The following is an 18,103-nucleotide window of genomic DNA, read 5'->3' on the forward strand; positions in this document are numbered from 1 at the left end:
TCAATATTACTTTGATTCCTTAATTTTAAACAGTTTTTTTTAGAAACCTTGAACTTTTAAGATGATTTGTATGAATACCTATTTATGCCAGGGCAACGCTTTAGCCAAAACAACTTTGAATTATTTTACTACCTACGTTTTTACCTTTCAAAGAAGTTATATGAATTTAAATCGCAGAAAATTTACCCCAACGTGATCAATTTGCAATTGTATTTTTTTATTAAATAATTGTTTTAAAATATCTTTTATCAATTTTATTAGTTTAATTTACTTTTGAATTTAAGTCTTAACAAGAACTTTCGATATTACAAATGAACGGTTCGTAAAATGTTGCTAAACTGCGCCTTTCTAATCAGTACTTATGACATTAATTATAATTTTGAGGGAAATACATCTTAAGCGTAAGGGATTGTGGATGATATCAGTAATGGGTACTGATTTTGTGTTATTTTGGGGTAAATTATTTCCGTGTTGGTTGTGAGCCGAGGCCGCGGTGGTCTTTGCGGGAGATCTTGACAGCGGCACGGCTACCGAGCTGGAGCCAGGCCCGCCAGTCGCTGCCGACCAGGTGAGCCGGGAGTCAGGTGGGTCCGAACAGCTGATCCTCCTCTTTTAGGATTAAGTCTATTTTTTCTCATTCAAACAAAAAATATTGATTACGTAACTTGAATTATAGTAAATGCCATCGGGCTGCTCTGAGTAGAAGTACTTGTGTCTCTTTTTGGTTGACAATATCATTTATCAGCTGTTAATGCCGACTGACTGATGACGTCACACAAAGACCCGATTAGTTCAATTAAATCTCAGCCTATTCGTAACTAGGCTATTGACTCAAACTTATTAACTTAATTATTAAATTACCGATTCCCTTTACGAATAATTTAAAACTTAGATGTTCGCTATTTTTTTAAATAATTGATTAAGAATATTACAATAACATGTGACATTATCGTATACACATTTTAAAATGTTTTACACGATTAATTATCTAAATTTACCCCTACCCTTTAAAATCGCTTAGTTTAACATGCTTTACAGTTAATTTCCGATTTTCAAGTAGACTAATGTTTTTATCAATTAGTTTTCATTATTAGTTATAAATTTTATTTAATAATTATTTATGTCACTTGTTGTACTTAATTGTATTTTTTTTTTTTTATAGAAATAAAAATCTTAACATCCAATGCAAAGTTGACCGATTCCATTTACGGATAATTTACAACTTCGATGCTCGCGAAATGTATTTTTAATAATTTGTTAAGATTATCATACACAATATGTGACATTGTTGTAACCAAATTTAAAAATGTTTTACGCGATTGATTACCTAAATTTACTTCCAGCGTTTAAAATCTTAACATTGCAGTTAATTTCCGATTTTCAAGTAATGCGTTATCAAAATTAGTGTTCATCATTAGTTATACATTTTATTTCATTATTATTTTTCACTTGTATGTACTTAATTAATGTCCAAATTATTTAATTTTACTTGGAAACAAAAATCTTAACATCCAATGCAAAGTTGAATTAGGTAATGGTGTAAAATGAGGATTTTATCGTCGTTCCACTACTATGTTCCTGATACTTTAATATTTTATCCTGCTAAAATTAAGTCTACTCGTAATTTGGATTAAATAATTAATTTATGCCATGTTTAATGTTGACATATCAGTTTGTTTTTGTCTAGTAGTTAAAGCTGTTTGGGTAAAATATAAAATTGCCATTTTTAGTAATCCTTATCTCCAAAATTCTCAAGATCACAGAATAGTTTTTAAAACTTCTTCTTCTAAAATTATAAGTTTGCTATGTTTATGTAGACTTTGTAGCTATATACAAATATTAGTAATCTTTTAAGGTTTGTTTTATTAATTGTTTCATTTTAAAAATGTTCAATAATTTTTTTGTTTGTTATAAAATTAAATACACTATAGTGATTCATGTTACTTGAAATCGTATAACCTGTCCTGTTTTTCTTACGCTGATCTTCATGAGTAATCTATAAAAGTATAGTTTTGAAAATTAACTGTTTTAAGTTAAGATGACAGTGTGATAGAATATTATTGTTGAAGAAGTAAAAATGTCCCGTGGATATGGTCGACAATATTAAATCTCCAACGATCACAGGAGACTGCGTATATCACCTCCTCCTCCTTATCAAAGAAGTATGTTTCTCTGATGGCTGGTTAATTGGGTCGAGTATTACCTTACTGGACGTTAGCAATGTGTGAAGGAGGGGAATAAAATGTCAGACTGGAAGCCTGTTATACGGGGGTCCCACAAGGCTCTGTACTTGGACCCATTTTATTCGCACTTTATATAAACAACGTCACTTCAAATTTGACACATTCAAATTTTCATCTTTACGCCGACGATTTGCAAATTTATGTTCAATGTTTACCAAACGAACTAACCACTTTAGTGTCCCTAATCAACTTGGATATTGAAGCCATTAACTTTAGGCAATACAAAAAGGACTGAAACTAAATTAAAACAAAACGCAAGCAATGCTAGTTGATAACTCGAGAATGACAAACCGAGTGAATCCTGACACCGCACCGAAAGTTAGACTTAACAGTTGTGAACTAAATTACCAAAACAAACCGGACCGGAAAAGTCTCGGACTCAATATGAACACAAATCTCAAATGGACTGACCAAGTTACGATAACGTGTAGACGAGTCTTTGCTGGCATCCACGGTTTGAAGCGGTTTGTCTTGTACCTGCCATTCAATATTAAGGTGATGCTCATTAAGACTCTTATACTACTACACTCTGACTACTGTGATGTCGTGATGAGTAACATGATCGTTGAACAATCGGACAGACTCCAGCGTGCTAACAGCTACTGTATTAGATTTATTTTTAATCTCAGACGTCATAAGCGCGTTACACAATATTTTCAGCAACTGTCACTCATAAAACTTCATAAACTACGTAAATTCCACATTCTTTCTATTGTGCATTTAATTATCAAAACCAAATATCCTATTTATCTGTCCGGTCGTTTCTACTTTACAAGAAGGGGTGCCACATTACTATAATTTCGAATTCATCGTTCAACAATTTTAATAGATCCTTAAGTCTTGTCACCTTTGGAACGCCCTCCCTGATGATATTAGATGTATTGAGGCCGTGTTCGCTTCAGGGCAGGGGGGCTTGCTGCTGGGGGACCTGTGGGGGAACGGGTGGTGTTGCTTGTTGCGGTCATGTGGTCAATCGGTGTGTTAGGGTGATTGAATGTGTCTTTGATTCTTGCTCTCCATTTTGAATTGTCCTTGTATTTACGCGTATCATAATATGTATAAAGTTTTCTTTTGTTTTGTAAGTTTTTAAATAATTTCAATATACAGATTTTTACTTTTACTTCATTTAATGTTATACAGGCTAAGCATTTTAGTTATTTCTATTTAAAGAAAAAGTTAATGATTTACTACAATTGTATTGAACTATTTTAATTTTACTGTATATAATATATTGATATTATATGGGTATATATGAGGTATATATTAATATGGGTTGAGTGGTAGAGAGGAGGCTTGATCTCTATAACTACGCCTCTTTAATAAAGGCATTTTTCATTCAATCATTCAAATACAGTTTTAAAACTCAATCTTTGAAAAAGCTTTAGGCTATTGAAGGCTTGTTTTTAAAATATCCCAGGATTCAGAATGTTGGTCGTATAACATTTTAAAACTGTAATAACTCAAGAAGGGGAGACAGTATTAAGAATATTAAAATATGACAGATTACATTTTAATGTCAAGTTTATTTCACTGCGACAATTAATAATAACAATAACGGTTTAACTGAGCGCTCCCCAATACTGAAATGCACTAATCATAATTTAACAAGCTATTAACGACGTTTACCTGCTGCCTTTATTTAAGTATTATTTCAATTATTTCTTATTATTTATTGTGACCAAATACCACTTATTAAACATTTAATAAGTAGGTTTAGCCAATTTTACTACTATATTTTTTCTTACTTTAAATGAGTTGAATTAATAAACAAAATCAATTAAGTTAAACTTTCCTTACACAAATCTTCATCTGATTATTATTATTTTTAACAGATGAAATTAACAGCTCCTGAGATGACATTTTCCTGAAATTTCTGAAGATATAATTACCTTTAACAAATTTGCATAGCTTGAGTTTCATAACTTTACTCAATTCTAAGATTACGAACTCAATTCTTTTCTAAAAGTTACGGACATGCAGAAGAAGGACGGTAAACCAAGTAAGATTGGACTACCTGTATATTTTGTTTGGCATTCCTTACTTATTCCATATTGTGATTTGTAATATTTTATATTATCATATTGTGAAGCAATTTATGGGTCGACATTTCATTGAAGGATTTGCTCTTACTGGAAAAATTATTTTCTATCATTTGATCAAAGAAAATTCTCAATTAACAGGATATTGGATAATTGAGAGTTTTCTTTTACCAAACAATAGAAAATGTATGGGTGTTTTTATATAAATAAATTTAAAACCTAATATATACGAGTACACAAGGTACTTTAGTAATAGAAGCGTCTACACCAATAAAATGTAATATTTCTGTACACTAAAAAAGTATAAAATTTAAAGTTTTCCATCTTTGTATCATAGAAACAGGTTCATAGTTGTAGTTTTCACTGCAGACAGAAGAGGGGCGGTATGGCTACATTGGGGCTCTCGGCTAGAAACGAATGTGATAGGGCCTTTTTTGTTAATGGTACCGGTTTCTTGACTTATCGGGACATATTGAACACTCCCCTCCCCCAGGCAAAAGGGGTCCGGATTTTAATTATCTTCTTAATAATATAGAGATAAAATACTAATAACGTTTCACGCGATTTTGGCAATGAAACTTAACTAAAACAAATAGTTTTATAACATTGATCTCATATTTTTCATATAAATAAGTTAAAATGAAATGAAATAACCTCACGACACGACACCAAAATCAACTTCGTTTACTACAAAACAGTGTTTTCTTTTATAGCGTTAAACAGGAGACAAGCGTTGTCTTTGTTGTGTGGTTTTCTTTGATTATATTATTTATGGTTCACTTGATAGTAAAGACAATATGTATATATATATATATATATATATATATATATATATATATATATAAACACACACACACACACACACACACACACACACACACATATTAATTTATAAACAAAATTGCTGCATCTAAAGGCATAGCCAATCCCGTGGTGCATAGCCTTACAAGGATATTACAACTTTTGAATAATAAATCTATAAGTAATAGTGGTTTTTCATACTTTATTTGTTTACTTAGGCTTTCATCGCTGCTAAACGACCACTAATATCTTTTCTAAGAATAAATTTAAAATCCGATTAAATATACTGTGTATGTAAAATGACGTCTTTTTACCACATTTACAGTTCATTATATATTTCAGGAGGCCCCCTCAATATTTCATAGGAAGGCCCAGCCAGGACCCCGATATTGCTAACACAGCTCTTGTAATTTTGGAATAGGAATGATGATGAACTAAAAAGTATGAGTACAAATTCTTTTTACCAGTAGCGTAGCCAGAAATTTCGTTCGGGGGGGGGGGTCCGACACCGGGGGATCCGGGGGACGTTTTGTGTGTTATTTGCCAATGAATTCACTGGTAAAAGGTAAATACCAAAAATATGGAGCTTTAGTAACTACGCCTTATAGAAAGTGGAAAGATGTAATAGGCAAATTAAACTCCCACAGCAACTCTAGTACCACAAATTTTCTTGTATAGCTACAGAAACTTTACGAAGTTCGATTCTGGCCGAGTAGAAGGCACCAAAATGATGTTGGATTCACTGGATAAGAAAGAAAAAGAACAAAACAGAGCTTCACTCAAGCGTATAATTGACTCAAATATATTTTGTGAAGAAAATGGAATACCCCTTCGGGGATATTGGGCCACTAACGGCCGAAAACCCTTTAGAAAAGAAGGGCGATTTTCGAGCGTTGCTCGGGTACAGATCAAACTAACGGTCGGAAAATGCACCGGAAAAACTCTACTGATTAGAAGTTCGGGCACTTTGGATTTCATTGATTGAGGTATTTATGAATGATTTATAATGACGATTTTTTGTGTCATTACACTGTAGACGAACATATAATTATCAGAAAAATCACTTTCGGTCGGAAATAAAATACACCTGAAAACCTCTAATGATTAGACTTCGGTTATTGAGGTAAACGTGGTATTTTTGATTGAGTTAGAACGACGATTTTTTGTTATCATTAAACTGTACTCGACTACCTATATAATTATCGAGAAAAAATCACTTCCGGTCGGTAAATACCGAAGAAAAGCTCTCTACTGATTCGTTTTGACGATTTTGCATTTCACTGGTTGAGTGGTTGAGGTAAAAGTAGTACTTATAATTATGTTAGGACATTGATTTTAGAGATTAATTCAACGCCGACTAATAAATATATAATTACCGAGAAAAAAAATCACTTCCGATGGAATATACTAAGGAAAATGAAATAATACCTCAGTCAGTGAAATCCAAAGTAGTCGGAACTTCTTATCAGTAGAGTTTTTCCGGTGTATTAGCGATGTTTTAAATTTTTCTTTGATAATTATATAGGTATTAGTCGGCGTTCAATTGATACCTAAAATCAATGTTCTAACATAATTCTAAGTACCACTTTTATCTCAACGACTCAACCAGTGAAATCCAAAATCGTCAAAATCTGAATCAGTAGAGCTTTTCCACGGTATATTCCGACCGGAGGTAATAATAATAATACTTTTTATTGTGTCAACAATTATAAAAATTGCATACAATCGTCAAATTAAATTATTTAGAAATATGTATATCTATTTTAAATTGCCCCCATTCATACCCGATCATACACAGTCCACACTCATTCCTAAGACTCATACATACTTACAGCCATACGTTTAAAACTCTTCTAAAATTTACCATCAGAAATAGAGGATGATCGAATTACTTTAAATTTCATCCCAGCGGCTCATCATTAACTCTTCCACCGAATAAAACACCCTCGACACCAAAAAGTGTCTCATTCGAGCTTTAAATTTTGTTGGTTCATTCAAATTTTTTATTTCATCAGGGAGTTTGTTGATCAACTTAACACCAACCTCGAATGGCAAACGTTTGAATGCGGCTGTTCTGTGCGGATGTAACCGAAGGTTGTCCCTGCCTCTTGTCCCGTATTGATGGACGTCCCTGCCCCGGACCAACTCGCACTTAAATCGGCAGTACAGGGCGACATCGAGGATGTAGAGACAGGGCAAAGTTAGCAATCCCAGCTCCCTAAAGGCATCTCTGCATGAATTTCGGGATTTCAATTTTGAAATGATGCGGACAGCTTTCTTTTTACTTCTAAATACTGGCTCAAATTTGTATTTAGAACAGCTGCCCCATAGCCTCAACTCGTACGTTAGATGGGGGTGTACAAGGTCGAAGTAGGCCATTTTTAGTACATCCCGGGAGCAAAATTTTGAAAGGTTCCGTATAGCATAAATGCCTGAAGAAACCTTTGAGCAGGTACTTTCAATGTGATTGTCTCAAGTCAGACTTCGATCAAGGTACATTCCGAGGAACTAGGTGGAATCAGTTTCCTCTATGAGGAAATCGTCCGCCATCACAGCAGCGCGATCCTCAATCTCTCTTTACCGCAAACAGAAATTTAGTGCATTCGATTTGGAGTTATTGGTCCTCAGATTTAATAAAAAAAACTGAATACATGAATTCAGTTCTAAAAATAAAATGATTTCTAATTCATGTTTTGTTGGAGCTTTAATGCAGCGTCATCATACTGGACCATTTTCCCTCTCATGATCGATGAGTTCAGCCTGCTGACGTACACAAGGAACAAGACTGGTCCAAGTATAGATCCCTGTGGGACTCCATAGGAAAAAAAGTCGCTAATTTAAAGTGATTTAATTGTTTTTTTTCTCGATAATTATATATGTATTAGTCGGCGTTGAATTAATACCTAAAATCACCGTCCTAACATAATCCTAAGTACCACTTTTACCTCAACCACTCAACCAATGAAATCCAAAATCGTCAAAACTTGAATCTGTAGAGAGCTTTTCTTCGGTATTTACCGACCGGAAGTGGTTTTTTTTTCTCGATAATTATATTGGTATGGTGTACAGTTTAATGATAACAAAAATCGTCGCCTAACTCAATCGAAAACCCCACGTTTACCTCAATCATTGAAGTCCAAATTAGTTGAAGTTCTAATCAGTAGAGTTTTTCAAGTGTATTTTCCGACCGAAAGTGATTTTTTCGATAATTATATACACGTTTACAGTTTAATGACACCTAAAATCAACGTCTTAACTTAATTCTATGTAGTCACTTTACGTCCCCACGACGAATTTGAACAAAGTGGTCGCTAATTTAAACTGTTCGCCGTGTTACGGTTCAGGTTACTTTGCGACGTCACGTGACCGCGCCCTATAGAAATACCGTGATTACACTGCACTATCCGAAAGACCGAGCCCAAAAGTATCGTTTAATACTTTATGATTTAAACGAAAGGACAATAATATTTTTAACAACGGTCACTTCAATCAGTGAAATCAATCAATTTAATGTTTTAGACAAGAGTAATGATAACTGTCCTTTTTTTCCTGCCCCATGCTTTATTTTTTAATATGTCTTAAAATTTCGGGGGGGGGGGGGTCCGGACCCACAGCTTTTTACCCTTTGTCATTTGGCAATATCAAGTATTAAAATAAAACTTTAACATTTTTAATTCAAGCCATCCAGGGGTTCTTTCGGGAAATTCACTATGATTCAGAGATACAAAAAATCAGTACTATTACGTTTCGAGATCTGTAATCTGATATCTACATGCGTATCTATATCTATGCGTACTGAACGTAAAGGTAGCTACACAATGTTATTCAGATCGCGCTGCACATCTGTATGGCGCTGGCGATCAGATGCTTCGGCAGCTTACTTTCCGAACGATCTTCGTACCTAATAGAACATATAAATTTTGTAATTATCAATAGAGAATTTTATATTTTGAAACAGATTATAAGTTTTGGAGAAAATTAAGACATTATTTCACTTCTTACTAATCAACAATAATTATAAACTACTGGGAATTCTTCTCAGTTCATCAAAGTATTTTAAAATAGGGTCTATTTAGATTAATTAAACAGATTTCTAACGTCCATTAGTTTCACTCTGTGATTTTAGGAATGAATGTATGCCTTTGCTACTGAGTGCTTTACCAAATTAATAATTAGGGTTTCACACATTTAATAAGCAATTTTAGTAATTGATAAAGTAGAGGCCTTTGACACACCACAGTTCACTGTTAGTATGTTATAATTTGACCAAGGTTGTTTGTTGGTATGAGATGTACTTTTTCGTAAGATTTTCTATTATACTGTATTTTTTAATCCAGTGCACTGTCTTGTAAAATATAAAACGTAATGTTTTACAAATTTCGTTTGAGCAAAATTTAAATAATGTTAAATACGATACATATAAACTTTACGTTGAAAATCGCAAAAAATAAACTTGTTGTAACGTTTATATACATTTTAAATCGACCAACATATGGATTATTATATAATCATTATTTCCAGAAAACCTCATAATTATACAAGTAGCCTAACGAACATAATAAAAAAGCGAATGGCGTTATTGACAAGTAGACAAATTATTTTTGGGAAGGATGTTAAAATGCTTTTTGCGCACACTAAGAATCTATCTGTCTCCCCAATAGTGCCGGACTCCCGCAGGCTCACTGTTCCACGGACTACCGGCTAAAAACCCTCTCATCACTGAGTACAGGTGCCTGGGACTGTTTAGCAGATTACTTCGGGCTAGGTCTGTGAAGTTACGCCACTAGAGCTTTCCTTGTAGGAGAATCAGTGAGTTAAGGCCGATCGAGGTCTACCTTTTTCGCCCGAGGTACCGAATAGACATAGTTGCTTAACACAGTCCCAGGTGTCCTCCCTCTGGAACATAGCTCCAACAATGTTCTCAGGAGTGATCGCGAAGCCTATCCCAGCAGAGAGAGAAGCCCGCCGCACATGCCACCTGTCGCATTCGGAAAACGTGTGATGCACGGTGGTTGCAATGTCAGGACAGAACAGACAGGCCGAACTGGCGACTTCGCCCACCTTGACCAAATTGGCCCATAAATACTCGTGGCCCGAGACAAATTGGGTCACGAAGTAATCGACATCACCGTGCCGCCATTCCAACCGTGGTCGAATATCCGAGATGAGTCTGAAAGTCCAACGTTCTCTCGACTCGGTCTCACGGTGGCGCTCTTCTTTGGAAGCAGTATCTCTGTCCACCTCGGTCCTGCGGGCGTAGATCTTCTGTCTCTCCATCGCAAGATGGTAGATAAGAGACATCAGCGATCACCATCACTGCTGGATTGGAAACCATGCGGTAATCAGGGCTCTACGGCGCTGAACTCGGGAGAGCCGGTTTCGGTTACGGCGAAGAACATGTTTCTCTAAGACGTGGGTCCAGACCTCAGCTCTGTACAGAAGGAATGATTGAACTGATGACATTAACAAGCGGCATTTGCAAGAATGTAGGCCTCCAAAAATTGCATTAGCCTGCTCAGGGCTGCAACAACTTTGGCGCCTTTTCGGCGGTGCGCCGCAGCTGCTTGTCAATCATAACCCCGAGGTACTTAGTAGGCTTGTCTCCAGTTGGACATTGCCCATTTGAAGGGAGAACACGGTAGGAATTCTCCTCTTCGTAAGGAGCACTATCTCTGTCTTGCTGATCCCCAGAGACAAACCATGAACGCATGCATCAACTTGTTGACTTTGGCCATGACCAAGCCGAACTTGAGTGTCGCTTGCTCAACGTTTCGCTCTGCGATAAACGCAGCAACATCTTCATCATGGCCAACGAGGAGACTCGTCTGGCATCCCGAGTCTCAGAAAACTGTCATAAGACAAATTCCAGAGATCGGGCTCAAGAATCGAACCCTGTACAACTCCACAAGTGATGGAGACTCGCCGCTGACCTTCGATGGTATCATACAGAAGGTTGCGATCCGTTAAGTACGACTCGATGATTCTCAAGAGATGAACAGGAACGTGAAACGTGTGCTCTAGCGCCCACAGCATGTCGCTCCACATGGCAGAATTAAAAACGTTTTTCACATCGAGCGTGACGAGGAGGACTACGAGGCACGACCAGTGGTTGTGGTCCTCTGCTCTCCGTACTGCCTGTAATACCTCCTGGATGGCGTCGATGGTAGAGAGGCCGGATCGGAAACCGTGCTGCTGCGGTATCAAGTCACCCACAGAGACGATCGCTTCGGTCAGTCTTGCACGAATGAGCTTCTCCATCACAACGCTGTGACGAGCATACACAAGGGAAGAAATGAAGAAAGAGTCCCCGTGCAGCCTTAGCCTTGGGTGTCAATACTAGGCAGGCTACCTTCCATGCAGAGTAAAAGACACCATCTGCTAAACATGCATTAAGCAGGTCATATGAACAGATGAGAATCCTCTGCCCAAAACGTGTCATTACGGAGGCTGAATGACACAGAGCTATGCCCACAAGTCGACTGAAATGATTTGGTATGTAAAGCTGGGCTATTGTGATTAGTCAGAACATGGAATTTTGAAAAGGATACGCATTAAACAGACAAGTGGCCTCCACTCCTTTTAGTTGCCTCTTACAACAGGCAGTGATACTGTGGTCTATTCTAACCCGGAGCTGCACAGCGGAACTGGTGGACTTTTAGTAATGTATTACTAATACATGAGGATTACATAGTAGTATTAGTTATGGTAATAAATAAACAGCCAACATAAGTATAAAAATTGAATGCTATGTAAAAGAAGAACACCATAGCAGACTCCCAATCTATATCGTATAGAGACTGCTTATATTTTTTGAAACATTAAAACTTTATACGTTAACCCGTTGTGCTCTCCTGGCCAGAAACACTGGACATGGCAGATTTATTTGTCAAATCTCTATTGTTTAGCCCCTGTTTGTACTCACAGCTCTCATGTTAAGTATTGGACATGGCAGTATCCCTCTACCAATAGTAATAAAAATCATCCATGATTCCTTTACAGGTCAGATTTAAATTTGAAAACAAGTACATGTAGAGCTGTCATATGTTTTAAATTTATATTGTGTTCTTATTTCATTTACTAACACCTTTTATGTTACAATACTTTATGTTATAAAAATTAATTTTATATATTTCTAAATTTTAAAATTAGTATAATATATTTCACTAAACAAATTTTTAAGAGCATATTTAAATATGTGTAATCTTCAAATAAAACTGTTTCTCACTTTTTTATCCCGCCATATTATAACTACTATATATATATATATATATATATATATATATATATATATATATATATATATATACATATATAATGGCTATACATATATAATATGCCTCTATATATATATAGATATAATATGGCTATATATATATATATACAGCATAGCATTTATAAATATATAACATACATGTTACAGTATAATAGACGTATAATATATTTTATTACAAAATTATATAAATAACAATGTTAACAGTAAACTTTTATAGTTTGTTAGTGTTATTAATCAATAACAACGGGCAATAAGGAAGGGATAACAGTACAAAGAGAACTTATTTAAAGTAGTTATCATTGCCCTTTGAACTTTTAGATATTTATGTTTCTAACGCATTTCTTATTGCTTCAAAATGAAGTTCGTGATCAACCATAATGAAAATGTTAATCAATAGTTGAAAAAATTACGAAAACAGAACGATACTCTGTCAGAGACAGTGTCCATGTTTACCAGAACTGTTATCACATTGTCAGAAAGACCTGGAATTCAACAACAAAGCTTGTTTAGAGTAATTCCATAAGTCATCACCAGATTCCAGCACTGTCCAGACACTAGAACAATAGAGAATTTACATTGTAAAGTCTACAACCTCGCAATTACCCAGCACTACTAGATAGCAGAGAAAATTCAGCATTTTAGTTTATGAGCTCCTCGTGGGCCATCTGCAGGGACTGATCATACACCTCATAGAGAAAGAGTTGGGATGGAGGGGCCCCTCCTGCCAAGTACAGACAGCCCGTGTATTGGAATAGTGGAATGAGCAGTCCTAAGCGTTCTAGCTCCATACTATTCTGGATTTAATTTAGTTCAGTACCTGGCAAACCTATCAAAATGTACCACCGTGTTTTCAGCTTATACACCTTTCAGTAGTTTGGTACAGCATACATACATTTCAATTACATTTAGTTTTGTCCAGTTGTACTGACTGGACTGGAGAGTTGAGAGGTCGACTGGATGCAGTTAAATACGGGCAGAATGAGAAAATGGTGATGTCTAGCAGAACTGGACAGGAGAATTAATGAACCATCTTCATGTTAACTACAACAAAAATGCAGTGTTAATACTATACGTCACCATGTACTTTTTGGTACAAATATCTTATTTTCATCATATCAGGGTGGCCCTCAAGGAGTCAGAAGTAAATCTTAAATGAAAGCAAATGTCAAATAATACATCAAATTCCTAAAAGGTCTGTACAATGAGAATACAATGGTGGAAATCCACCTCAAATGTCCAATCTATATAAAATTATGAAATAAATGACAGCAGAGCTATTTTCAACAAACTCACGTTTGTAACTTTAAACCGCTGCCATAATAGAAGTGACAAATAAACTGAACACTCTTAAAACAATAACATTCCTAAAGCTACTCATCTTAAACCAAGAATTTTCAAAAATTTTTTGAAAATGAACAAAAATAATGTTTGACCATCAGGTCTATAGAAGTTGTTTTGACTACGCTACTCCTGTTAGTAGATCCCCTGGAATTAAAACAATGCTATACATTTGAATGGGGTATCAAACTAAATAGGTTTTTCGTAACAGATATTATCCATATAATTGTTAATATTTTATAGGTTCTAAGAATAAATTCTCCTTTTCAAGTATGGACCACAAATACTTACAGTTAATTTGGATTGGCTTTTTAAATCTCATAACTTGTTATTTGAGATCTCTGAACTGCAAAGCGATATAAGACAAAATATGTGACGATTTGGAGTGATGTGCATTTTAGATAAGCGGACAATAAAGTATTAATGCCCAACTGAGAATACTATAAATGTTTTTTAGAAAACTAACATTTATCATTGAAATGAGTAATTATTCATTAAAAGGTTTCATTTGCAAAATATTAAATGAAGGAACGTTGTATTGTCACAGTGAATCAGTTCTGTGATATTACTTAACTTGTTAGGTCTCTATAAAACCCATTCTCATGAATACAGTAAATAGTTTTTGGCATAAATCAATAAAATATGTCTACCATTAAAACAATCAAATGAAGTACAGTCATCTACACATAATGAAACACCATGCATGTCTCATGTGGTGCCACCAGCGAGTGAAAAGATCTATAATTACTTAACTATTTTAGCTCATGTTTACTGAAAAAATTCTCTACTAATTAGTCAATAATTAAATTATCAAAGTCACATTGTCATTACAATGGTGTGATGATTCTCAGTAAGTTATTTAGTGCACTAGTTACAGACCAGAGGTTTGACATTGATAACCCCAGGCAGTTATCAATGACTGAAGAGTACAAAACTGGTTATAACCGGTTAGGGTCAATCAAGTCAAAGGTTCAGTAACCAGTTGTTTCCACTGATAACTCTATTGCCACATGCACAAGTCCACTTTCTTGCTGTTTTTCACTGTTTATATTCGTGCCAATTCTAAGATAAGGCTTCCCAAAGCAGTACATGTTTATTCTTGTTTCATACACAGAGTCAGGGTCATGTAAATTATAATGGATCATCACTGCATTTTGCGCACTTACAATATGAATGAAATTTAATAGGAGATGCATTATTTCTTAATGACGATTAGAAATACTATTCAGTAAATGTGTTGTCACAATTTGGAATTTTTGAACTCTGGTGTATAAATTATGAACTACTATTGTTAACTTTGTTACTGACACAGGAAATATCTGTTTTATATACCCTTAGGAGTTTTATAATATAATTTTTGACAAAAAATGTTAATTCATGGAAGTTGCCCAAGTTTTTTATCTCAATAACAATTTTTATCTACATGTTATTTGACATATTCAAGGGAAGTCTTCAAAACACACTTTTTCAACTCAAAGTGCAATTAAAAACACACAATAAAGTTGAAAGTATTTCATTTATAAATTTCACTTAACATCACAAAATATTTCTTTTATAAATTCCACTTGACATCACAAAATATTACAGTAGGCACAATTATTTCTAATGTTTAAAACTGCAACAAAGCTATTGTGTAGTATTTATTTGTATTTTTAGGGGTTTCTTCTCAAAGGTTTTGGTTGCTCCTAAATTGTGACAGGAATTTTACACTTAAATGCAAGTCTGAAACAAGTTTGAAACCTTAAAAATTAGTACTCCAAGCCTCAAGATACAAAACATTATTTTCCTTAGTAAAACTTTCAAAGCTTGACAAAGTGTAAATAACAGAATAAAAATCCGGAGTTGTGTTATTTATACTTGGAAGACATCAATAATAAAATAATATATAATTGCAGTGCTATCACACATTTTAGCCTTTAGAGATTTGGTAAAATATCAACGCTGTATCAAATGAAATGTCTTCCACATTGAATTGTTCAGTTATACTGATCAGTAGTAATTAGAGATCTTTCTTACAAAAAATAGGCGTACAACAACAAATTTGACCTAGTTTATGCTTATTTCATCCCTACACAATGTTTTGTTTCCTAACTGAGAAGCTTTTTAATCAGGAAAGGTGACAGTTTAATAGAGTTATGGTGACAATATATTTTGGATATTTTTATTTAGACAAGTTTAAATACTACATTTTAACCAAGTTATGCAGAAAGAAGTAAATAATATTATCATGGAATAAAAAAATAAGTTGTGTACACTTGAGAAATTTATTGTTCATAAAATTTAAACCTGTACATTCAGTTTTTCTGTGGAAAATTAAATTTAAACATGATCAATTGCTTACTTAATTTTAAGTTAATCATCCAAACATTGGCGTTTTGGTACCAGGATGTTTTACAGCTACAATATTTTCTTCTCTATGTTTCAGGAATAAAGATGACTTCCATCGATGTTTCAATGCTTGATATGGAAAGTTGTGGAACTTCCGAGTCTCTCTCTTCCCCAGTAATTGACCAGGTAACAGTCTAGTTCCTTAAAAAATTACCACTTTAAAACATTTAAATTTCAAAAGTTCAACTAATTGATTATATTTACTGAAACTTCTGTTCAAATAATATCTTCTACAGCTTGAGACGTTCTAAAATAGGTCAAATTACACTTGAATAGGTAAAATAATTTATGAAGAATTATGATAATTCTAGCAGGATAATTGAAACGGTTATGTGATCAATGTGATGTCGAAATCTGTCAGTTGGCACCAGATGAGGTTACTGTTTATCGAGATGGGACTTTAGCACAGCTGCTGTTTACATTTATTAGCTTCCCCACATCATCTAGCTCAGTTCTGGTGCAATAGTCGCTCAACACACACGACAATGGTCATCTTATACGCTCCTCCTAGACTCCATTTGTTGACTATTCCACATGTACGAGTAAGTAATTACTACATCTTGAGAAATACTGAATATTAATCTGATCTAGTTTTCATTTCTAAATACTAGTACAATGTAAAAAATTATAAAATATTGATTTCACAATATACTAAAATTTAATTAAACACAGTTTTCTTCTGTGTAGATGTTTGCTTGAAATTTTTGGATTTTCATTCTAGTGAAATGGAAAGTGTTCACTTTATGGATCAGTCTGTAAAATAAAAAAAAACATATGTGCATACATTGATTTGTTCTTATTTAACATAGGTACATTACATCACTACAAAATTAAGATAGTTGTTTGACTAATAGTCTCTTGTGCAAAAATATAATTGTTCCTTTTGTATTGAAAATTTTTTAAAATATTACCTTTTCTTTAATGTGGCACAAGACATATACAGACTTTAGGACAGCTGGAATAGCAGCAAGATACAGTCTATGTAGTAAATTTATTAACTATCTAATGTTGGATAATATACAATTTTATTAAGAAGTTACTCAACTTCATTAACCTTCAGTAGCCAATTTGAACTTTTGCTTTACTTATAAATGTTTCAAATCTGTTTAAAACAACTTTTCTTTCTAGGACATAGATGCAGATCATGTTACTTCTTCAGACTTCTATCCGGCAGTGAAATGCAGGTAACAATTCATTTTAATGCACAAATTTGATTTCTGAGAGATATTTCTGGAAATATTAAAAGTTTCCAATGAAGTCAAATTCACAAGGGATTGTAGCACTCACCTACCTAAGTGGAACATTAGAGTTAGTCATAAATTAAATAAACATTGTTATTTGAGCATTGCAAAAGATTTTTTTAGAGGTGAGGGATTTCAGAACACAATGAATATTACACTAATTGTCAACTATTACGAATGCACAGACCCATTGGTATCCACTACATGTTCTAGGTTTTGCTAGAACATATAAACTCAACCATACAATTCAATTGAGTATAGTTACAAATGTCAATTAACAGATACTTTGAAATGTTTCCTTAAAAACATTTTCTCACATTGGAATAATCTTTTGTACCCAACCCAACTAATTAATAAGTTAATGATGACCCGTATATGACTAAAGTTACTGACCCCTTTACTTAATTAATTGACCATTCGGGACGATAAGATAGGTTATATTATAAGAGCAATGTTGTTGCAGGTGGATCAGGTGTGGAGAATGGTTCTCCAGCCTACACGATCTAGCCAGTCATGTCAGCCACACTCATGCAGTAGCTGGCTGTGAGGGACTCTTCTATTGTGGCTGGGAGGGTTGCTCACGTACTCACCGGGGCTTCAACGCACGGTACGAACACGTTTTGTTCAATCATTGAGTAAATTAAATAAGACTGATACTTTAATAAAATTTATAAGTGAAAATTAAATTTCTTGCCTTAAAGTGTATAGAATAGTAGAACTTGACCAATATAAAGTTGTCTTTTCTGACTTCTAATTTTTTCTAAAACTCAAAATTTAATA

General features: G+C 34.3%; 1 protein-coding gene across 1 annotated transcript in view; it reads left to right on the forward strand.

Moving 5' to 3' along the window:
• Positions 1–18,103, forward strand: part of LOC124361186 (zinc finger protein GLIS2-like) — a 32,576-nt gene that overhangs the window by 11,421 nt on the left and 3,052 nt on the right. The window contains exons 2-5 of the mRNA XM_046815225.1: positions 488–584; positions 16,120–16,208; positions 17,211–17,266; positions 17,787–17,930. Coding sequence (XP_046671181.1) covers positions 488–584; positions 16,120–16,208; positions 17,211–17,266; positions 17,787–17,930 — 386 coding nt within the window. The remainder of the gene's footprint in view (positions 1–487; positions 585–16,119; positions 16,209–17,210; positions 17,267–17,786; positions 17,931–18,103) is intronic.

This window comes from Homalodisca vitripennis, chromosome 4, assembly GCF_021130785.1.
Source record: "Homalodisca vitripennis isolate AUS2020 chromosome 4, UT_GWSS_2.1, whole genome shotgun sequence".
Lineage (NCBI taxonomy): Eukaryota > Metazoa > Arthropoda > Insecta > Hemiptera > Cicadellidae > Homalodisca > Homalodisca vitripennis.